The 25,191-nt window shown below is 40.8% G+C and overlaps 1 protein-coding gene across 1 annotated transcript; it reads left to right on the plus strand.

Moving 5' to 3' along the window:
- The first annotated feature begins 1,729 nt into the window (after positions 1-1,729).
- On the plus strand, positions 1,730-24,704 carry LOC110893454 (eukaryotic translation initiation factor 5B-like). Its single transcript, XM_022140561.1, has 5 exons — positions 1,730-1,733; positions 2,061-2,138; positions 2,255-3,306; positions 3,361-3,855; positions 24,432-24,704. Exons 1-5 carry the CDS (start codon positions 1,730-1,732, stop codon positions 24,702-24,704), a joined length of 1,902 nt encoding a protein of 633 aa, XP_021996253.1.
- Positions 24,705-25,191: the final 487 nt, after the last annotated feature.

Raw genomic sequence — 25,191 nt, forward strand, 5'->3', positions numbered from 1 at the left:
TAGTTCACGCCCGATCCCCCCGGTCACGGTGTGAGGTTGTCAAACCTAATAGCGCTATCAACTAATAACCCGTTCTCCCCCGGCGATTAATCGGTACTGTAAGCAGGGACTTAATGTGATAGAGTTTCGTTTAGCTTGGCTAGTTATGATTTATAAATAGTATCCAAACGTATCTCCCCCGGAGATAGTAATTTAAAAAGTACCCATTCGTATTTCCCCCGGAAATAATAGTTCAAAAGTATTTTTCCCAAAGTTGGCAGTTTGTCCATGTCCCTCCCTGGGACGCATGCTTTTAGTGTGTGAACTCACCTTGGGTTGCTCGGCAGATTAGGTTACTTCGTCAAGCACGCTGGTCACCACGTCCTAGCATGGTTACCAGTATAGGTCAGGTTTGGGTGCAGAGATGTCACGTATAATTTTACACATAACTTAACACATAGCATGCATAACATACAATTATCATTTAAGTTATTGGGCCTGTTCCAATCCTTAAACATTCAATCAGCACATAGCACAGTAGCACAGATACAAGCCCAAAACACGTTGTCACATTTGGTGGCCCAATAACTGAGTCAGACAGCCCAAATCGAGACTAAGTGGTCTCGACTCGAGAACATGCGGTCTCGAGTCGCAACCAGGAGGTCTCGAGTCGCAACCAGGAGGTCTCGAGTCGCAACCAGGAGGTCTCGAGTCATAGACTTCCGGTCTCGAGTAGTGAAGGCTTAAGTCGCAACCTTAGAGGTCTCGAGTCCAGTCTCGAGTTGTCACTATGTGGTCTCGAGTCGTAATCACCGCGGTCTCGAGTCGCAACTTAATGGTCTCGAGTCGAAACCAGAGGTCTCGACTCGTTTGCCTGCTGATTCTGATACATCTGCGAGACTTGTACTAACCAACAGAATTACAATTTCATGATCCTATGTACTATCCAATGACAATGCACAAACATGTTTCTTTGTCTAACCATTAACCAAATGGATCAAATATCATGTTTTTCAAATATTCAAAGCACCTTCAACTCATATTCATGTTGTTCATCATATATTCAAACTATTCATCATGCATATTCATTCAAAACCGACCCGAAACATATTATCCTAGATCTATACTTGCAACTTTAAAAGTCTTTTCAGCCAACATTTACCATTACTATTACAAAAATCATGTTTACATCATATAACACCCTAGTCATGTATCAAGCCCCATTAAACAATCTTAACACATCATTTTACTATCATGCTTCTACCAAACCGCTCACATATCATCATGAAGGAACATTGTTAATCACTTAATTCAAGCAAAACACACTACTCACATCATCAAGCAAACACTTCATCATGAATAAACAACAACTTTTATGTATTTTGTCAATAAACAACTAAAGGAGACACTAACCGACTAGATGCTCTAAGTGTGAGTGTAAAGAATGGATGAAAAAGCTTCCAAGTTCCAAGAATCCTTGTGGTAGCCGGCTTGATCCGAGAGGGGAGAGGTTGTGTCTAAGGGTTTTAGGATTTTAGAGAGAGGATGAGGTGAGAGAGAGAGAGAGTAGAGGAGAGTGTGTGAGGGTTTTAGGCTTATATACTAGGTGGTGCACCCTAAGTGGGTTTCCGAGTGGGCTAAGGGAGTTTGCGGCCCAACCGGCCCAGCCATTTACTGTTTACTCGAGACCACTCGGTCTCGAGCCGGGTCCTTGTTTGGTTGGGCTGGGTATGTAGGTTCGCAGCCCATAATGTGTAAGTAAGTGGTCTCGACTCACTAATACATATTTACACATATATATATACTACATATATATAACTTAGTGCAAGGGTCACATCGAACATCAAGATAAAACACAACTTTCATTTAATAATATATACACACACATTGTCACTACAAGATATATGCTCGGGAAAACCCAGAGTGTCACAGAGAACTCCGAAGGCTTCTCCAACTGTGACTGCACCTAAAGTGACACCGAAGATTGTTGTTAAGGGTAAAGTTGAAAGGGGGAGTCACAAGAAAAGTTAGAATATTAAATGTTATATTATGCTAATGAATGATCAATGTTTGTTTTGTAGGGACTTCAAAGAAATCTCCACCAAGACTTTTGGATGAACCACTACTTGATCCAGCATATGTTATTCAACAAGGCGTTGGTCTGATGAAGGAGTCACTGGAAAGCTTCTTAAAGAAGAATGAAGAAGCTACAGCTACAAGGCTCAAAGCTCAAGTGTTGAAAAGATTGTTGAATTTGCAAAGAATGTTCAATCAGAAAGTGCTAAAGAAAAGGATGCTGAAGGCGTTGCTCACACAGATTCAAGTGATGCTGATGATGAATCAACTGATACAGAGTCTGAGATTGATAAGTCAAAGATTAGTGTTGGAAAGATTACGTTGAAAAAGAAGCCTCAGAAGAAGAAGAAGAAGAAGAAGAAGAAGGGTTCTGATGAAGAGGATGAGACGTATATTCCTACACCACAAGCAGAGAAAAAGAAAGGTGTTCTGAAACGAAAAGCAAACCCTCAAGGTGTTATTTCTAGGAGGGTTAGAGCAAGAAAGGGATCTGCATCGGTTCCTAAGATTCAAAGTGGCAAAAGTGAGAAGCATGTTAAAACTTCAAAGGGTCCTCAAGCTGACAAAGATCAAAATGTTGAAGCTTCTGAAGTTCAACAAGTTCAAAATACTGCAGAGGTTCAAAGTGTTGAAAAGAATGTTGAAAAGAAAGCTGGTGATGATGATGAAGTTGTTATTACTGGTGAAAGAGTATCTACACCACCACCAGAAAATCCAACCATTCATATTCCAGATGATGCAGAGATGTCAAAACCAAAGAAAACTACTCCTCCTGGCTTATTTGAAGGTTTTCCTAATATTCATGGTGAATTCAAGGATGATATTCTTCCTGATGAAGACTACGACATGTTTCATGATGCAAAGATCAAAGATTTGTCAAAGAAAGTAAGTCTTCTGGAGAAAGAGAAAGCAAAAGCTGAAGCTGAGCATGACGAGTTGAAAAAGCAGCTTGAGAAGACTGTGGAAGTAAATGAAGAAATGAAGTCAGTCGTAAATGATCATGCTGAAAGAATTGATGCATTGACAGAAGATCTGGCTGATAATGCTAAACTCATTGATCAACTCACTACAGATCTTGCTGAAGTGAATGCAGAGTATGAGAACCTGAGAGAAACAAGCCAGACACTGCATCAAATGTTAGATGATCTTCATGAAGTGTCTTCCAATGAAAACAAAGTGTTAAAGCTGAAAATTGAAGCTTTGAGAGCAGACAAAGCTGTGAAAGACGAGCAGCTGAACATGTTATACACAGTAATGGAACATCATCTTGGTATCAATGTTTAAGCTGTATACAATGACTTAGAGATTCAAAGGGTTGAAGAAAGACGAGCTCAGTGGGAAAAAGAGTTGGCTGAGGCAGCAACTCAAAAGAAGAAAGACTTGATTATTGAAACTCAAGAAGCTGGAGGTTCTTCAAGTCAGCCTGCAAGTAATGATGTTGAAATGGTAGATGCCGAAGTAGATCCTCTACAAAGCTTTGTACTGGTTGGTGAAGCTCTCTCACGTCCATACAACTTGAATGATGTGATTCGTATGATAAAAGTTGAACAAAGAAAAGGAAATGTTAGAGCAGTTGATGTAAATCTTTTGTGTTATAAAGAAGATAAGGAGGTTAATGAAGAAGAGGAAGAAGAAAAAGATGAGGAGTTAGAGCGTATTCTTGAAGATATTGATAACTATCCTGAAGGTAATGATGATGATGAAGATCAAGGAGCAACAGGGTTGCTGATGGTAAAGCCTTCAGTCCAACAATCGTTGGATGATTTTCTTAATGATGAAAACAATGAGAGCAGGAGGATTGTAACACCTTGTAAAATCACGTCCAATGATGTGTTGACACGTGTACAATACTCTAATGAAGTCAAACGTTGACTATTAGGGACTAATTTTGCGAAAATCGAAAACTTTAAATGTGAAAGGACTAAAAGTGTTAACATGCTTAAACAAAGCCTCTGAATAACAGTACACGGAATTCATATTCACAAATGAGCCACTTGTTGGTCTAGAGGAGCCGTTTGCATAATTATTTGAAAGGTTGGGCGTCGAAGGGTTAAAAGCATCAACATGTTAATTCTTACCTCTGAGTGACCTTTTAACAAACCAGAAACATCGTGATGTTTGATAATACTCTCGAGAATGCCTAATATGGATAACATACGGCTTTGACGCGATAAAATGATAATGCGCGCAAATCTGCGCGTTAGAGGGACCAAAAGCGTCAACTTTTAAAACTACACCTTTAGGTGACCATTTAAGCGAACGGGAGTGTCGTAATATTTAAGCATACGCTCGAGAATGCCTGAAATGGGCCATGAAAGGCTTTAATATCATTGAACGATATTACGCACAACTTTGTGCGTTAAAATGACTAAATTTGTCAATATGTGAAACTACGCCTTTGAGAGGCCTTTTGAAAGAACCAGAAACTCCGCAATGTTCGTTCATACCATCGAGAGTATTTAATATTGGCCATGTAAGGATTCTATGCCGTTTCGCGATGATGCGCGCGAATTCGCGAATTAAGGGGTTAAAGGCATCAATGCGCGAAACTACACTTTAGGGTGATCTCTTGAACTCCGTGATGCTCGGTCATACTACTGGATGTGCCAAACGGGCCATTAGAAGTTCATTTACCTTATATTAACATATTAGGATGGATAACATAAGTTTTTGTGCCATATATGTCATTTTTGAAAGAATTAAAGCTGAACAAAAAGACAGGGATCAGAACTGTCAACCTGCATTTTTGTTGCCTGGACTGGACTAATTCACTGGCTGCGAGCCCATAGAGCCTGCCCTTCGCGTGCCGTTAGATAACAAACATCAACATCAGTAGATTCCTTGTTAAAACTAGTGTTAGTTTCACTTAAATAAACCATTAAAGCATTTAATTCATGACATGGACCAAAACTGTTAAACTGCCAAATATTTAAGCTGGGCCAGATGCCCTGGCGGACTGCAAAGCCCTCTTGGGCTGCCCTTACGTGGGTTGTGAACATGCAGCAGCAACAACAACATTTTATTATGAAACGAGAAAGTTATAGGCAGTTTATGTCTTTTATAAAAGCTAAGAATGAATAAAAGATAACAGGGGTCAAAGCTGCCAATGTAGCAAAGTTTGAGCTGGGCCGGACCAGAGTCGCAGGTCGCGACCGCCAGGCCTGCTGCCTATGCGGGCCGCCAGAGAACCAAACAGCAGCCAGCATGCTGATTTCTTGGTTTTGATGGTTTTTCTATTCTAGTTTCCCCACAAAACCATTTTTAATCAATCTATGGACATGTTAACTGAATTACAAACCTGGTATTACACCTGTTATGATCTTGTTATCCCTCTCAAACACTTGTCAACATCCTAGCAATCCTCAATCACTATATATAGAAGTGTTCATCCAACATTTTCATTAACACCATTTCTTGATTTCTTTCTATCTCTCTTATTTGAGCTCCTAAACATTAGGAGCACACCTCTGAGTTCTTTTCAGCCCCTAGGACCATTGTAAGTGTTCCTTTCGAGGCTAGTTATTTTATTTGGCTCTTAAAGCTGAGAAGTCAAGCGTTATCATAATAACGCTTTGACTTTTAGATAGACCTTAAACGGTCAAGCCATTGTTCGCAACGAACATGGCTACGTGATCGTAATTAGGTAGGTGTCAATCCCTCAAAAAGGCACCTCCTAATTACCACGGTTGCTTGGTCAATTGACGAGTCAACGTAATATTGTTTTAAAAAGTCAACGGGTCAGTTTTCGAAATAATTACGATATGAGTTTAGAAATGTTCTAAAATATGTTTTATCACTTAAACAACTTGGTAATAATTATTAGAACATTTGTAAACATGTTCGGCTCGTCAATTCCAGTTTTAGGGTCGGTTCGTAACCGAAAGTCGCGAAGTTTGACTTCTGCGTTGACTTTCGATTTTGAACCGAATTAGATTAGTTTGCTACTGATTTAAGGTCCCGTTATGATTGTAATTTAATGTAGCATAACCCTATAAGGTTATATTACACGATCATATTAGAAATCTGAGTTTTTGCACATGTTCCGTTATTATGCTTAACTTTGACTATATTGCCCTTATAATGTAAAAACGAGATTTTTGGATATATGAGTATACCAATAGCTTTGTTACTGATATATAAGCATGTCAAATTAATTTGACGTCATTTTCTGGTCTCAAACTAAAGTTATGCACGATATCGTAAAACTTAACTTTTTTTTAATTAAATTACGCTTTGGTGCATAAGTCATGTTTAAACCCAAATTTTGGCACCAAACTCATTTACCTACTGTCCTGATATAATTTTTAGGGATTTTTGGAATGTTGGGTCAGATTATATACTGACCATAACTATGAGTTCTTGTATAAATTCGATAATTGACGATAATGCCCTTTTTGTTAATAAAATGAGATTTACATATTATTAACATGCCAAACCTTTTCCCAGTTATTTTATATGAAAAATAAAATATTTTAAACATTCAAGGCTGATCAAAATCTCAGAATTTCATAAACATCGCAAATATCGTCAATTGGCGACTTTTACGCTAATTAGGTGCATAGTATGGTTTAAAACCATATTTAGCACCCAAGACTTGTTACCTACTGAATTTATAAATAATTTTTAATACTTTTATAGTAGTTATAAGTCATGAACTCAGACTTCCAATTTTGTCCTTAAAAACATATGTGAAATGACCAAAATGCCCCTACGTTGCATAGTTTGGTCATAAATGGTAAACCATACATATGTATGATATCTTATTATTATAACATCATAAAATAAATATATTTACATAATATTTTAGACTAGAACATCAGTTTACTTTAAAACCTCTTTTATAAATCCTAAAATGACCAAAATGCCCTTACGGGACTTAATTTGGTTTTAAAATCTTTTTGGGCATAATTGTTGATATCGTACTGATATCATAACATATTTAAATCATAATAACTTATGGAACTTGTACATGACTCATGTGACACCTGCGTCACTATGACCGTCAAACAAACACCAAACCAATGAAATTTTGTGTTCCATACTTGGGATTTGTGAAAATATGTGTATCATTTGTACACAACAATTCTTGTTCAATATCGGGCCTTAAATCGCTTTCTGGAAGGTTATACGCGATCCGATGCGTAAATATAACCAGTTTAATGCAACAAACACTCCGGAATAGTGACATAGGCTTAACATACCTTAAATAACCATTACATAACTTAGAAGTAAGTTTTGGATGGTTTGGTATGCCGAAATCAAGTTTATTCGCTTACAGGGACTATTTGCGTCAACTTGCAAAAGTCTGCCGTTTCGTAAGACAATGTATAGTCCGGGACTTGATCATAAGTTAAACATACCATATATAACCTAAACATGGCTTAGAAATAAGCTTTGATAGGTTCGGTGTGCAAAAACATGCTTACATGATCTTACAGGGACTAAAAGTGTCAAAAACGGCGTAAGTTTGCATTTTCGCGCATATCTTACGTTCTGACCACATCTGGACATCCAAAATTTTTGTACACACTAAAATATTTCTATTTTAGTGATCGGCATGCAAAAATTCAATTCGTCGCTTAATTTGGATCGTTTTCGCGTCCGTTTGAGTTTCGTCATAATTTAACGAACAACGCGACCGTACGACCAAACGAGCCGACATCCGAGACTTCTCTGAGCATATTTTGAGTTCTCTAAACTTTATTGACCTTGCAGAGCCTTGAAAATGGCTTAACGGGGGTTAAAAAGGACTGAAATGGACTCGAATGCATGCAGGGACTAAAACTGCCAAATTTGAAACTTTTGCTGATCTGAGGAGCTCAGGCGGGGCGCGTAAGCCCATGCCCATTTCTTACGCGGGGCACCTGAACAGCCCAGCGACCAGAAAGTTGATTTTCAGCATTCTGTTGCAAATTCAGGGGCTGTTTTGGTAATTTCTTGGTGTGATGAGCAAGTTAACACCTCTCCAAAGCTTTGTACCTGCTTATTACACTTGTGTGGCTAGGATTTTATGCTTGGGGACTACACAAACACTTGTTGTGATCCTATGAACTTCCCTCAAGTATAAATAGCCAACACTTTCATTGTTTCATTTGCTCATTCCTGTCTTCTCTTCTTTACATCTGCTTTGGAGCTCTCTCAACTGAGTTTGGGACTTGTCTTCTTTGTAGAAAAGATAGCAAGGACTTGGGTGAGCCTTCTTTCATTCTTTTATTTGCTTTCTAGTCTAAATAGTCAAACAAGTGTTTGACTATCAGTTTGATCAGCCTTTGGTCAACGCAAAGTTCGGTTGAACTTTGCAACGTGATTGTAATCACGTTGGTTATAATCCTTAGTAATTATACCCGCTGATTACCACGTTCGCTAGGTGTAGTGTCGAGTCAAAGTTTCGGTCAAAATGCGTTTTAGCACGCATTTTGCAACGGAACTACTTTAGTGTATCAAAACACTTTGTTTTGATACCAAATCAGTAGGTTAAACATGTTTTGACATGTTTAACTCGACACTATTAGTTTAGTGCTTGTTTAGGGTCGTAAGGTAAGCGGTCTAAACAACTGCTTAGACTTTCGAACCCGACCCGGTTGGTCGATCTTTAGGATCCGACCAAGCTTAGTTAGTGATCATAGTTGCTTAGGGAATAACTACTGAGGTTATACCTTATGATCACATAGGATTGGTTAGTCATTTGCTAGTTAGCTTGTATGCCCATAGGAAATGACCAAAATGCCCTTTTGTAGCTAAAATCAGTATTTTGCCTATGTGAACTTATTTTTGACATATAATCTGATTTAGTAACATGTTTAGGGATAATTGGGCATGTAAGACTTGGCATAGCACATAGTTAACCATCCGAACATAGTTTTACGCTAACGACGCCTTATAGTAGCTTATGTTACCATAATGTGTCGAAACGGGTCAAAATCACTTAGGTAGACTTTCCAATCAGAATGTAAGGTATATTAAATCATACCGTATGAGTTTAATTACTCGTTTGATTTATAGAACCTCATTCTATCCTATCTCCCGATTTAGGTCCGGTTATTTACATAGTTACCTATATAGGGTGCCGTTTCTTTCCCTGATCACTCTAGCTTTGGTTGGTTGTTGTTCAAGACTTCTAAGCACCCTCAGGTGAGTACATAGTCCCCTCTTTTACTGTTTTCAAACTGTTTTGGGGTGGAACACATGTGCCTACTTGATACTTTCATGTTTCCCATGTTTTTATATCATATACTTACTATGTTCAATAGTACACTATTAGTACATGATTTCATTATGTTTTGCTATGTATGTTCACTTAACATGCTAGCATATTGATTTCCGTATATTACATTTTGTCGCATATGCTCATCCAGCATATGGACACATTGTTTTATATTTTGAACCATTGTAACCGTTTAATCCTGTGAACCGTTGTAACCGTTTGATCCTGTGAACCGTTGTAACCGTTTGATCCTGTGAACCGTTTGTGATCACTTGACTATGTGAACCGTTTGTGACTACTTGACTATGTGAACCGTTTGTAACCGTTTGTGACTACTTGACTATGTGAACCGTTCGTAACCGTTGATTGACATGAACCGTTTGAAATCTGTTTGAACCGTTTGGTTAGGGAAGTGATTAAGTAACGGGGCGGGTGTAATGTGTTAAAAGCATGGTGGATACGCCGTTGGTACTTCCTATATATAAGTGCTTTTAACACATTATATATTGTTGCGTTATCTAGATCACTTGGGCAATGGTTAACAAAACAAAGTTATATTACAAGGTATTTTTCCCACGATATATATATGTACTTTTCGAGTTTTTATTCCAAAAACGATTTACAATCTGGACTTAATTAAACAAATGTTTTGAAGTTAAGAATCATGGCTACGGGATTTTATAAACTGTAACCAGTTTGATTTGAGTTGGTTAATTATGTCGCAATACTATACTTTTCAAAACAAGGTTTTTAAATAAGTATTGCAACATGTAAAACGGGCCATGAATCTGAAACTCATACAAAACCTATGTACTCGCTGGCATTTTTATGCTGATGTACCTATTTTCACATGTGTTTCAGGTACAATAGTTGATGATGCTTGATGATGATATTGGTGTATTCTCACATAGGAATGGACAAGGCCTTAGCGACTTTAAAACTTGGAGGATAATAGTTGTATTTATCTAATTTGTATCAAAACATTTAGTTCAATAATTCAATAAAATGAAACTATTTATTCCATGGTTGTGAAACAATGATTCTGTTACAACACTCCCCGACGTTTCCGCCACGTTTTGTTGTTTTACGTGGTCGGGGTGTGACAACTCACCCGGATACTCGTTAGGCATATATGCTTCCGGTACGGTTTATGTAACTAGTTTGCATAAATTAGCCGAAACGGGTCAAACCTTATCATTTTAACTTCAAAATCCAAAATGTATTTAGTTTGCCCTTTTTATACAAGTCTCCTTACTTGTTGGGTCTAAATCACATTACAATCCGGTCATCGCTTAATCTAGCGTTTTCGTACCATAAAACTTTTGTTAAACTAACCGGTCTAAGTTTACGACTTAAATAAAACCAGTTAGTAATCTAATAGGTTAATAAAACCTTCGTTCCAGATTAGGAGCCCCGGCAAAAGTTACTTGCACTAGTTTGAGTAGATTATACGGCTGAGTATACAAAATTTGCATTTTAAGCTCAGGTAAATACTTTTAACTTATTTTCTGTGACAACTCGAAATCTAGAACCTTTCGTTGTGTCGTGATGTGACTTGCTTGTACGTTACGTGATTAGTTAACCAATCGAACTTAATGATATACGTGAACTTTTATGTGTTTTGTATGTGTGCGTTGTATATATATTTATTTATTTATACGTGTTATATGCGAGCCGAGAACCCGACCGAGAACAAGGAACCCGACTCGAGACCATGAGGTCTCGAGTGTCTAGTAATCGGTTTTGGGCCTTGGGCCGAGAACCTTTGGCCGGTTGGGCCTTTGGGCCGTAAACCCACTCGAAACCCACTAAGGGTGCACACACTTGAACTAGCCTATATAAACCACCCTTAGTTATTTGTTACCACTTTGTTGAACATCACAACACACACACACTCTCCTACTTCTCTCTCACTTAAACTCTAGAACACAAATACTTCATCATTTTCGGACCTTTGAAGTTTGGATCGGCTCACACTCGAATCGGCTAGAAGCTTCACACACACCTCACCAAACCGGTTAGTATCCATGGTGTTTTGACTCATATTTGTTGTGTTTGTGCTTGAATGGATGTATGCATGAGATGATGCTTAGTGTTAGGATTTACATGATGATTCTTGATGTGTATGATGTTCTAATGTGTATAATGTTGATAATCGGCTAAAGGGTCTTGACTTCGGACATATATATAGCATGATGGATTTTGGTGTTTTGTGTTTGAATGAGGTTGAACTATTTATGTTGATGAACATGAAACCGAGTTACATATGTCATATATTCGGCCTAGTATAGAACCGAGCCTATAGTGTTATGTTAGAAGAATGAGATTGTTAACCATGATTATGCTTATGATTGATGCAAAATGTGTTAGAATAAGGTTGAATATGTGATGAATGTGTTTGAATATTTGAAGAACACTTTGAATGATAGTTGAAGATTGAAAACCCTTGTGATTTTGATCCATCTTTGACTAATAGCCTGATTAGGAAAACTGTTAGTGGAATGCTATTGGTTATTTCCTGATTTGGGCCTGATTATATTGTACAATTTGGCTGACCATATCTGCATCAACACGTGAACATGAAAACGACTGCTACCGACTCGCAATCACCCGGTTGCGACTCGCAACCACAGCGTGATGACTCGAGACCACGCGGTTGCGACTCGCAACCATAACAGGACAAGCCGAAACCACGGTTGCGAAACCGGTTGCGACTCGCAACCACCTGAGATCAACACACAGCATGACTCGAGACCATGCTTGCGAGTCCGGTTGCGACTCGAGACCACACTTTGGGCCTAAGTTAGTGGGCCGAATTTATGGACTTCTGTGCTACTGTTGATATGTTATTTGGGTCTGTTATCACGAGCCCAACTGTTTGGGCCTTACACTTAGACTTTGGGCTGTGTTTGAATGATAACTGTGAACTGTGTATGTTAAACGTGTTGCCATGATTATTACCCGTGTTTGCCATACGTGTTGCACATTTGTGCACTACTTGGTTCGAATCTGATTATACGTGATATCCGTGTTAGGACGTTATTGACTACTTGCGACTTGATTGACTTTCTGTGATTAACTGCCGAGCAAACCAAGGTGAGTTCACACCCTCTACAAAGCATGGGATTCCCTGGGTTGGGAACGGGGTTAAGGAACGTGGATTCCTCGTCCTCCTTGGGTAGGACGTCAGTGGTTCAGGAATGTGATTCCTCGTCCGGATGGACGGATAAACGTACTAGACTAAAACTCTATCACGAAGTCCCTCCTTTTTGTATCGACTAATCGCCGGGCCAATGGCGAGCGGGTCATTAGTTAGATAGCGCTATTTAGGTCTGACAAGCCTCACACCGTGCCGCAGAGGACGGGCGTGAACTAATGGATCTGGGGCACGTCAATGATGATAGACATTGATGTTTTCAGGGCACGTAAACATGACTACAGTCAGCAGTCGATATGGTAACGAGTCTAGTGTACGCATGGGGTAGCCCCCCACGGCCGAAATGCCTGATAACTAACATGGGGTAGCCCCCACGGCTGGTATGCCGGAGTAATTGGGAACGAACATGTCACGTTTTTAAACTATGGGGTAACCCCCACGGCAGGATGCCAGTTAAAGGAAACTGTTTTCGGAATAACTAAAACAAACGCCCACCCGTGAACTCACTCAACTAGTTGTTGACTCGTTACTACATGCTTTGCAGGACCATAGGTACTCAGCTGGAGCTTGCATGGAGGAGGATCGTTGTGGGACGGGGATTGCTACAAGACTATGTTAAACTTGAAACTTTTGGAACTTATGTTATAACTTTAAACTTATGCTTCCGCTTGCAACTTAACTTGTTTGTTTTGAAACACCAATCGTATTGGTTGAACTTTTATGATCATTATATGCTTGTTCAGTATGATTGGTGGCTGGATCCTGGTCAGTCACGCCTCCAAGCGGTAGTACTCCGCAGGTGGGTTTTTGGGGGTGTGACAGATTGGTATCAGAGCCATTGGTTATAGTGAACTTGGTTTTAATAAAGGAGAAACGTTTTTGTTAAAACCAGACTATAACCGGTTTAGTACTCAACGGTCCACAACGACACTTCGCTCCTCATGCAAGGCTCGACGTTCTAGGTAATATGGTGTATGTATATTGCCTACTTGTTAGTTACATAGTACATTGCTCGTGGTATGCTTGATTAGTATAACTACTGTTGTTTGAACACGTGTGTGCTTACTCTGTCCTACTATCATACTTTCGCGAACCTCTCTCACACGTATTACTCTTATTATGAAGAACCATGTCTGGACGCGTTAACATGACACAAGCCCAGTTGACGGCTTTGATCAACGAGCGAGTTGCCGCAGCGCTTGCAGCTGCACACGCGGGAGGTATATCCTGCAGTCCGAAATTGTTCTAGGATCATTTGGATCCTACTCTCGTGAACCAACCTTTGTGTTAAACTCTGTCCTTTCTTTCACCTACCTTAGGTCAATATGCTCAGGCACCGGTGTGCACATTTAAGACCTTTATGGACTGTCGACCCACAACTTTTAGCGGCACTGAAGGAGCAGTAGGTCTCCTACACTGGTTTGAGAAACTGGAATCTGTGTTCGAAATGTGTGAATGCCCTGAAGCGCGCAGGGTGAAGTATGCTACTGGTACTCTCGAGGGTTTGGCCCTCACGTGGTGGAATGCCCAAGTGCAAATGTTAGGGTTGGTTGCTGCCAACGCCACCCCATGGGAAACTTTCAAGGAAATGATCAGGGAGGAATACTGCAGTCGTGACGACATTCACAAACTGGAAGATGAGTTCTACAATCTCAAAATGTCGGGGTCAGAGATTGAAGCATACACTAAGAGATCGCATGAGCTTGCCTTGTTGTGTCCTACTATGGTGGACCCTCCATATAAGCGAATTGAACTCTATCTCAAGGGCTTGGTGCCAGAGATCCAAAGTCATGTGACTTCAGCGAACTTGACTACTATCCAACAGGTCGTACAGTTGGCTCACCGACTCACTGATCAGGCGGTGGAGCAGAACAAGTTACCGAAGCGAATAGGTGCTGCAACTACTTCTGGTACTTCTAGTGGGGATAAACGGAAATGGGATGGAACTTCAAGCAGGGGTTCAACTTCTGTGCAATCTCAGTCTCAGCAGAGAAAGACGGACGATCACAAGAGCCCCAGTCAGCAGTCGTCTGGTGGTCAAAGTCATGGTGGGTACAAAGGAAATCACCCCAAGTGCAATCGTTGCAACCTACATCACAGTGGGCCATGCACCAGGGGCAACTGTCATCGATGCAACAAGCCTGGCCATGTTGCAAAGGATTGCAGAAGCGCATACCCCGTCAATTAGAATCGTCAGCAACCTCAGCAGAACCAGCGACAGCAGCAGGGTAACAACAAAGGATGCTTTCAGTGTGGAGCTGAAGGTCACTTCAAGAAGGATTGTCCTCAACTGAATCAGAACAACAACAACAATCAGGGGAATGGTAACAATGGGAACAACAACAATGGTGCTAGGGGGCGTGTGTTTGTGATTGGTCAAGGTGAAGCAAGGAATGATCCCAACGTGGTGACGGGTAAGTTCCTTCTCGACGACTTTTATGTTACAGTCTTATTTGATTCGGGTGCCGATACTAGCTATGTGTCACTAGAAGTTAGTAAGATGCTTAAGCGTATACCTACACCCCTGAGCGACAAGCACACCGTAGAGCTAGCTAATGGTAAGAGTTTGGAAGCCTCACACGTAGTCAAGGGTTGCCAGCTTATTCTCGCTAACCAGACCTTCCCTATTGATCTTATTCCTATTGTCTTGGGTAGTTTCGACGTTGTCATTGGGATGGATTGGTTATCCCGACACCGAGCAGAGATTCTTTGCAACGAGAAGATCGTTCGTATTCCTGGATTAGGTAGTGAACCTCTCATGATTCGTGGCGATAAGAGAAGTGCTGTTGAGAACATCATCTCTCTTCTTAAGGCCCAGAAATGCTTACGAAAGGGCCACACTGCGATTTTGGCTCTAGTTACTGATACCACAGAAAAGGAGAAGAAGCTAGAAGATTTTCCCGTTGTACGCGACTATCCTGAGGTATTCCCTGAGGAATTACCTGGTCTTCCGCCCCATCGCCAAGTCGAGTTTCAGATTGATCTAGCTCCTGGAGCTGCGCCTGTAGCCCGTGCACCTTATCGTTTGGCACCATCAGAGTTGGAAGAACTCTCCACGCAACTACAAAGAGCTCTTGGATAAGGGTTTTATTCGTCCTAGCTCATCGCCTTGGGGAGCTCCAGTACTTTTTGTGAAGAAGAAGGATGGTACCTTCAGAATGTGTATCGACTATCGCGAACTCAACAAGGTGACTGTAAAGAATCGTTATCCTCTACCGCGTATTGACGACTTGTTCGACCAGTTGCAGGGGTCGAGCTACTATTCAAAGATTGATCTGAGATCGGGATATCACCAGTTGAGAGTCCGAGAAGAGGATGTCTCTAAGACAGCCTTTAGAACTCGTTATGGGCACTATGAGTTTCTGGTCATGCCGTTTGGGCTGACGAACGCACCGGCAGTTTTTATGGATTTGATGAATCGAGTGTGCAAGCCGTACCTGGATAAGTTTGTTATAGTCTTTATCGACGACATCCTGATCTATTCTAAGAGCAAAGAAGAGCACGAACAGCATCTACGACTTATCCTGGAACTCCTTCGGAAGGAACAACTTTACGCGAAATTCTCGAAATGCGACTTCTGGCTTCGTGAAGTCCATTTCCTAGGGCATGTGGTGAACAAGGATGGGATTCACGTTGATCCATCCAAAGTGGAATCTATTAAGAACTGGCCTGCGCCTCGCACACCAAAGGAAATTCGCCAATTCTTGGGATTGGCAGGTTACTACAGGAGATTCATCAAGGATTTTTCTAAGATCGCGCAGCCTCTCACCTTGCTAACGCAGAAAGGCGTTGTTTATCATTGGGGAAATGCACAAGAGTTGGCTTTTCAGCACCTAAAGGATAGACTTTGTAGTGCACCTATCCTTTCACTGCCAGAGGGCACAGAAGATTTTGTGGTTTACTGTGATGCATCAATTCAAGGTCTTGGTTGTGTATTGATGCAACGAGATAAAGTCATAGCTTACGCCTCACGACAACTCAAAGTTCACGAGAAGAACTACACGACACATGATTTAGAGCTGGGAGCTGTTGTTTTCGCACTTAAACTATGGCGGCATTACCTATACGGAACCAAGTGCGCCATCTACACCGACCACAGAAGTTTAGAACACATATTCAAGCAGAAGGAACTGAATATGCGACAGCGACGATGGGTCGAGTTGCTGAATGATTACGAGTGCTCTATCAGGTATCACCCGGGCAAGGCCAATGTTGTGGCAGACGCCCTCAGTCGGAAGGACACTACGCCTAAGCGCGTAAGAGCTCTACAACTCACGATCCATTCTAGTCTACCTTCGCAAATACGAGCTGCTCAGATAGAAGCACTGAAACCAGAGAACATTAGAGCCGAAGCCCTACGCGGGTCAAGGCAACGCTTAGAACAGAAGGAAGACGGTGCTTATTATGTAACAGGACGCATTTGGGTCCCGCACTATGGCGACTTACGAGAGCTTGTGATGGATGAAGCGCACAAATCTCGCTACTCGGTACACCCTGGTTCGGACAAGATGTACCACGATATTAAAACCACGTATTGGTGGCCTAGCATGAAGGCCCACATAGCAACGTATGTCAGCAAGTGTTTGACTTGTGCGCGAGTCAAGACGGAATATCAGAAACCCTCAGGCCTACTTCAGCAACCAGAGATACCACAATGGAAATGGGAGCAAATTTCCATGGATTTCGTTACTGGCCTACCTAGATCACAGCGCGGAAACGATACTATCTGGGTGATCGTGGATCGACTCACGAAATCCGCACACTTCTTGGCAATCAAAGAAACAGATAAATTCTCCACTCTGGCGGAGATATACCTCAAGGAAGTTGTTTCGAGGCACGGGGTGCCCACCTCTATCATCTCTGATCGAGATGCACGTTTTACTTCGGAACTGTGGCAGGCAATGCACAAGTCTTTTGGCTCACGTCTTGATATGAGCACAGCGTATCACCCACAGACGGACGGGCAGTCCGAGCGTACTATTCAGACCCTAGAAGACATGCTTCGCGCTTGTGTAATCGACTTTGGCAACAGCTGGGAAAGGCATCTGCCACTCGTGGAATTCTCGTATAATAACAGCTACCACACCAGCATTAAAGCTGCTCCGTTTGAGGCATTGTACGGACGTAAATGCCGGTCACCCCTCTGTTGGGCAGAGGTGGGGGATAGTCAAATCACTGGTCCAGAACATGTGGTAGACACTACTGAGCGGATTGCTCAAATACGACAACGCATGGCGGCCGCTCATGACCGTCAGAAAGCCTACGCCGATAAGGGCAGGAAACCACTTGAGCTCCAGGTTGGGGAGCGAGTATTACTCAAAGTTTCACCCTGGAAGGGCGTGGTTCGTTTTGGTAAACGCGGCAAACTCAACCCACGATACGTTGGACCTTTCGAAATCCTTGAGAAAATAGGCAAAGTGGCCTACAGACTGAAATTACCAGCAGAACTCGGTGCAGTTCACAACGTTTTCCATGTGTCAAATCTGAAGAAGTGTCTGTCAGATGAGACGCACGTGGTTCCTCTGAAGGAACTCACGATCGACGAACAGTTGAAATTCGTCGAAGAACCTGTCGAGATCACGGACCGGGATGTTAAGGTCCTCAAGAGCACTAGAATACCTCTTGTTCGAGTTCGTTGGAACTCACGTCGCGGCCCAGAGTTTACCTGGGAGCGCGAAGATCGGATGAAACAAAAGTATCCCCAACTGTTTGAGAACAGTACAAACGCTACTGAGGCTGAAGCTACGGAATTTCGGGACGAAATTCCAGATCAACGGGGGGTGGATGTGACACCACAGGATAACCGGGAAAACCACGCAACTTGACTAGCTTCCTCAGTGAGTGCCATCAAATTTCGGGACGAAATTTCTTTCAACTTGGGGATGATGTGACAACTCGAAATCTAGAACCTTTCGTTGTGTCGTGATGTGACTTGCTTGTACGTTACGTGATTAGTTAACCAATCGAACTTAATGATATACGTGAACTTTTATGTGTTTTGTATGTGTGCGTTGTATATATATTTATTTATACGTGTTATATGCGAGCCGAGAACCCGACCGAGAACAAGGAACCCGACTCGAGACCATGAGGTCTTGAGTGTCTAGTAATCGGTTTTGGGCCTTGGGCCGAGAACCTTTGGCCGGTTGGGCCTTTGGGCCGTAAACCCACTCGAAACCCACTAAGGGTGCACACACTTGAACTAGCCTATATAAACCACCCTTAGTTATTTGTTACCACTTTGTTGAACATCACAACACACACACTCTCCTACTTCTCTCTCACTTAAACTCTAGAACACAAACACTTCATCATTTTCGGACCTTTGAAGTTTGGATCGGCTCACACTCGAATCGGCTAGAAGCTTCACACACACCTCACCAAACCGGTTAGTATCCATGGTGTTTTGACTCATATTTGTTGTGTTTGTGCTTGAATGGATGTATGCATGAGATGATGCTTAGTGTTAGGATTTACATGATGATTCTTGATGTGTATGATGTTCTAATGTGTATAATGTTGATAATCGGCTAAAGGGTCTTGACTTCGGACATATATATAGCATGATGGATTTTGGTGTTTTGTGTTTGAATGAGGTTGAACTATTTATGTTGATGAACATGAAACCGAGTTACATATGTCATATATTCGGCCTAGTATAGAACCGAGCCTATAGTGTTATGTTAGAAGAATGAGATTGTTAACCATGATTATGCTTATGATTGATGCAAAATGTGTTAGAATAAGGTTGAATATGTGATGAATGTCTTTGAATATTTGAAGAACACTTTGAATGATAGTTGAAGATTGAAAACCCTTGTGATTTTGATCCATCTTTGACTAATAGCCTGATTAGGAAAACTGTTAGTGGAATGCTATTGGTTATTTCCTGATTTGGGCCTGATTATATTGTACAATTTGGCTGACCATATCTGCATCAACACGTGAACATGAAAACGACTGCTACCAACTCGCAATCACCCGGTTGCGACTCGCAACCACTGCGTGATGACTCGAGACCACGCGGTTGCGACTCGCAACCATAACAGGACAAGCCGAAACCACGGTTGCGACACCGGTTGCGACTCGCAACCACCTGAGATCAACACACAGCATGACTCGAGACCATGCTTGCGAGTCCGGTTGCGACTCGAGACCACACTTTGGGCCTAAGTTAGTGGGCCGAATTTATGGACTTCTGTGCTACTGTTGATATGTTATTTGGGTCTGTTATCACGAGCCCAACTGTTTGGGCCTTACACTTAGACTTTGGGCTGTGTTTGAATGATAACTGTGAACTGTGTATGTTAAACGTGTTGCCATGATTATTACCCGTGTTTGCCATACGTGTTGCACATTTGTGCACTACTTGGTTCGAATCTGATTATACGTGATATCCGTGTTAGGACGTTATTGACTACTTGCGACTTGATTGACTTTCTGTGATTAACTGCCGAGCAAACCAAGGTGAGTTCACACCCTCTACAAAGCATGGGATTCCCTGGGTTGGGAACGGGGTTAAGGAACGTGGATTCCTCGTCCTCCTTGGGTAGGACGTCAGTGGTTCAGGAATGTGATTCCTCGTCCGGATGGACGGATAAACGTACTAGACTAAAACTCTATCACGAAGTCCCTCCTTTTTGTATCGACTAATCGCCGGGCCAATGGCGAGCGGGTCATTAGTTAGATAGCGCTATTTAGGTCTGACAAGCCTCACACCGTGCCGCAGAGGACGGGCGTGAACTAATGGATCTGGGGCACGTCAATGATGATAGACATTGATGTTTTCAGGGCACGTAAACATGACTACAGTCAGCAGTCGATATGGTAACGAGTCTAGTGTACGCATGGGGTAGCCCCCCACGGCCGAAATGCCTGATAACTAACATGGGGTAGCCCCCACGGCTGGTATGCCGGAGTAATTGGGAACGAACATGTCACGTTTTTAAACTATGGGGTAACCCCCACGGCAGGATGCCAGTTAAAGGAAACTGTTTTCGGAATAACTAAAACAAACGCCCACCCGTGAACTCACTCAACTAGTTGTTGACTCGTTACTACATGCTTTGCAGGACCATAGGTACTCAGCTGGAGCTTGCATGGAGGAGGATCGTTGTGGGACGGGGATTGCTACAAGACTATGTTAAACTTGAAACTTTTGGAACTTATGTTATAACTTTAAACTTATGCTTCCGCTTGCAACTTAACTTGTTTGTTTTGAAACACCAATCGTATTGGTTGAACTTTTATGATCATTATATGCTTGTTCAGTATGATTGGTGGCTGGATCCTGGTCAGTCACGCCTCCAAGCGGTAGTACTCCGCAGGTGGGTTTTTGGGGGTGTGACATTTTCCCTTATACGGGCTTGGGATACGGTAAATTATTACCGCTTGGTCGGGTATTGAATATTTAATCGATTAGAGGTTAAATCATTGAGATAACTCATTTTAATCTGTTTTGTTTGATATATATAAGCATTTGGGGGTTAACGACTGTGTCCTGGATATCCTTGGCTTCATTTAAATGCAAATGGCCACGACCTAAGCACGGGGTGTAGGCATACACCTGACAGTTGCGGTATGGTTTCTTTTCCCCAAAAAGGGAATTAAGATATAAGATATAACCACATGTGAGGATAACTCCTTGTGGGACTATATTAGTGGTGTGTCTATTAATCATGACTCGACTTTTATCCCGGGCCCTGAACGTACGACAAACATGTAAATCTGTATACAAGATTATTTTTATATAATTGTCCCAAGTTATAAGAGAATATTTGTGCCTTGTGCATTTAAAGTTATTTTATAAATGTTTTTCGAATAAGTCGATTAATTGTATTTACCAGTGTAAACTGACGTATCTTCAAAAGACTAAGTGACAAGTACTACTCGTAATTGGCTGGGAGCTGCTTGGTGTCAATAATGGATCTTGCAAATCCTTAGGATGCACTAAAGTCTGCTAAACTTCGTTTTTACATTCTGTAACGATCCGCCTGTGGATTTAATATTGCAAGCTCGTATGTAATTATCTTTTCAGTATTTTCTGACAATTGGGTTTGTAATAATATTTTATATTCCAAGACTTCCGTTGTGCTATTCTGTGTATGTTTGACTATGACGATATCAATCTTACGTCACGATACTCCCCACCGGGCTGAGCTGTAAATATCGGGGTGTGACAGGTTGGTATCAGAGCCAACGTTTGAGTGAATTAAACACTAGCCTTTAGTGTTTAATCTCGAATGACACAGTAGCATATTCCTTAGACCTTCCGAGTCTAGACTTAACAGAAGAATGCTCTCATCCCTATTAAGTAAACATTGTTTTTCGATTTGATATGTTTCGAATATGTCGCTAAACAAAGAAGCCGTTGATGGAAATTCTCCACATCCGAAGCCTAGAAATGCGAAGCTTCGTACCACGGCTAGGATAAGCGTGCAACCAGTTATAGGAAAGACCTTTATGGACCTATTCCCAAAATCAAACCTATTTAAAACTCTTAACTAGACTTCAGAGTCCATACCAGAAGGTCCCTGAGGCTCCCATATTAAAGACATGTGGATGCTATTAGTCCCTATTTCCTATCTCCGAGTTTTGGAATTCCAAACTTGGACTATACCAGTCAAAACCCAATCCGTGAACCATGCCATTTCTTTAACCATTGAATCCTTGGATTCTATTCCTATAATGGATTCTGATTTGAAATGTTTACTTTATTCACTAAGATCTTCAGAGTCGCTACTACGTACGATGAATAAAGAAGAAGAAACAATCAGAATAAAGCAAGGAAGACATTAGAAAACCCTTCTTCCATCATACTTAAATTTTTACCTTTAAGTCCCTGTATGGGCATTTGATTACTAAAGTCCTTTGTGGACATATTATTTCATCATAGTCCTTGTGGACCTACGTCTCCTGATAAGACCCTGTATATATACGTATGTTTTTCATAGTCCCTTCGAGGACATTATATTTCAAAATAGTCCCTTCGTGGACATTATATTACAATAAAATCCCTTAGTGGACGCCATATTTCTATATAGTTCTTTCGTGGACAACATACTTCAAAATAGTCATTCACGGACTTTATACTCCATTATAGTCCTTACATGGACGTGTGATTTCAATAAAATCTTTTTGTAAACATGTTATTTCATTAAAGATCTTTTGTAGACATGTTATGTCATCAAAGTTCCCTGGCAAATATAATAATTCATCATAGTCCTCTCGAGGACATATCGTTTCACTATAGTCCTAGTGTTGACATATCTTATATTCCCTATATGGACTTATATTTTCATTTCAGTTCCCACATGGACTAGTATCGCTTCAAAGTCCCTGTTAGGACCTATCTTTTCTGTATAGTCCTTGAGCGGACGTTGGTTTATTATAATTGCCTAATGAACATATTTTAAATTTAAGTCCCTGTCAGGGCATCTATTCAGCAAAGTCCTTTGTGCGCATGTTGTATCAATATAGTCCTTTTTATGGACACATTATTTCATTAAAATCCCTTTGGGGATATGTTATTTCTAAATAGTCCTTTCGTGGACACGAGATTTCATTATAGTCCCTTAGTGGACATGATATTTCATTATAACCCCTTGTAGACCTGATATTTCATTATAGTCCCTTCATGGGCAAACTGTTTCAATATAGTCCCTATATGGACTTATAATATTTTATAGTCCTTATACAGACTTATATTTTCCTTTTAGTCCTCTATGGACAAATAAAATACTGAAAGTCCTGATAAAGGCACTATTGTAGATTTCTTAATGATTTATGGAAAGTTTTGAAAATTTTATATAGGTATTCATTTCGTCCTTTATCAAGCAATAGTATCAATTTTATTCAAATTTTATTCAAATTTTATCGATCTGCTAAATAATTTCAAAATATCTTCTTAATGGTATAACCTAGCCAATATGTCAATACAGACATGCTATGATGGTAAAACACTCTTAAGACAATTAATCCTTGTTAACATCTAAGAACATGTTAACACTCCTGGCAGTGTGACTTGAGAAACCACACCAGCCGTCAAGGTATTTGGACTATGTCCAAGCCTTAAAGCTTATATGATCGAGTTAGATCATGGCAAGTATCATCAATGTGATGATCATAATATAAACATCCGTTAAGTGATGAAGTGCCTACGGGCTAAACTTGTTTTTCAAAAAGACAACGACAGTTGTGGTCTACGACCCCCTGTCTAAAAATGTTGGACTATATCCAAGCCTCGTAGTCTAAAAGATCACTATGATCATGAAAAATATCATCTAATACGATGATCACATTATTTAACATCCCTTAGTGATGTTTCGCCTACGGGCTATATAGCATATTGTCCAATAGTGACATTGACAAATGTAACCGTTATGGTTTACCGTCCAAGGTGATGGGCGATGCCTAAGCCTTACAGTCTATAAGATCGATAAGATCATGACTAATATCCTAAATATGATAATTATATAAATATATATGTATAAACATCCATTAGTGATGTCCATTGGATTGGCCTATGTGGCAAAATAATTTGTCTTTCAAGCAATGATAGAGGTAGTCTATGACTCTCTGCCCAAAGGTAAAGAACTATGTTCAAACCTTAAAATCCCTGACCAAATAAGATTTGCGGCTTATATATTAATGTCCTTTGTGACAAGCCTATGTACTACATTTATATGTCCTTCATGACGACATTATGTTTCATATTTTAAAAGTCCTTGTGGCGAGCCGCAGAGCTATACAAGATTGTCAATAGGACAAGTACAGTTTAAACATTGATCCTTGTCAAAAAGGTAATGGACTCAGTCAAAACCCTAAATGCCACTAATGGTCCTTTTGTGGCCTAGGCTAAATTTGATTGATATACATTCAAATAACAATCATTGAAATGTTTATACCCTATTAGCCTATATGGTTTAATGATACCATGATTAATGTATGTTAGGTCGTCAGGATGATGACTAGCTGTTGGAATGCAACTAAGTAATTGTTTAATTTGGTGTTTAGGACCAAGTCTCGAGTATGGTAAACTCGGATAAGATAACCAACAGTCGCGATATTGATGATGCGACACATGCTAATGATGCTACAATTGTGAACCTCAATATTAACAGAGATGATCTCCAAGCTTTGATTGACGCAGCTGTTGGAAAAGCTATGAGACAGGTCATGAAAAAGTTCAAGGAGCCCAATGCTACTTGCTCCAAATCCCATTTAAAACGATACTCCTTGCTCATGAGAAGAATTTTGTTCATGCCTCGAATGCGAAGGATGGACTGAAAAGGGAAGGGGATAACACCCAGAAATCTAGGAAAGAAAGGAAAGTCTGTACTCGATACGGATCAACAAAAGTCCAATAAAAAGCCTGTATGCAAGACATGCTATAAAAGACACTGGGGACAGTGTCGATTGGAACAAAGGCTTAAGTGGTGTGGCGTCTGTAAGAGAACTGGTCATAAGTCCCACGAATGTATGGACATAAAGAATGCAGTCTGTTTCGGCTGTAGCGAGAAGGGCCACATCAGGACTAGATGCCCTAAGACTGTCAAGGGAGGTATAGCTAAGTATAGAGAGACTAAGAATGGAGACGCCTAAACCCTCCTAGTGAATGCGAGAGGCAGTTCATATCAATAATGACACCAGGTACATCCTTTATTGTGAATCAATGATATCATTGCCAAGAATTATCTTTTGATTCAGGTGCTACTAAGTCTTTCATATATCATAAGCTTAGCAAACTTTTAGAATTTCTCCCATAAGAACTCTG

The sequence above is a fragment of the Helianthus annuus genome, chromosome 12, assembly GCF_002127325.2.
Source record: "Helianthus annuus cultivar XRQ/B chromosome 12, HanXRQr2.0-SUNRISE, whole genome shotgun sequence".
In the NCBI taxonomy this organism is placed as follows: domain Eukaryota; kingdom Viridiplantae; phylum Streptophyta; class Magnoliopsida; order Asterales; family Asteraceae; genus Helianthus; species Helianthus annuus.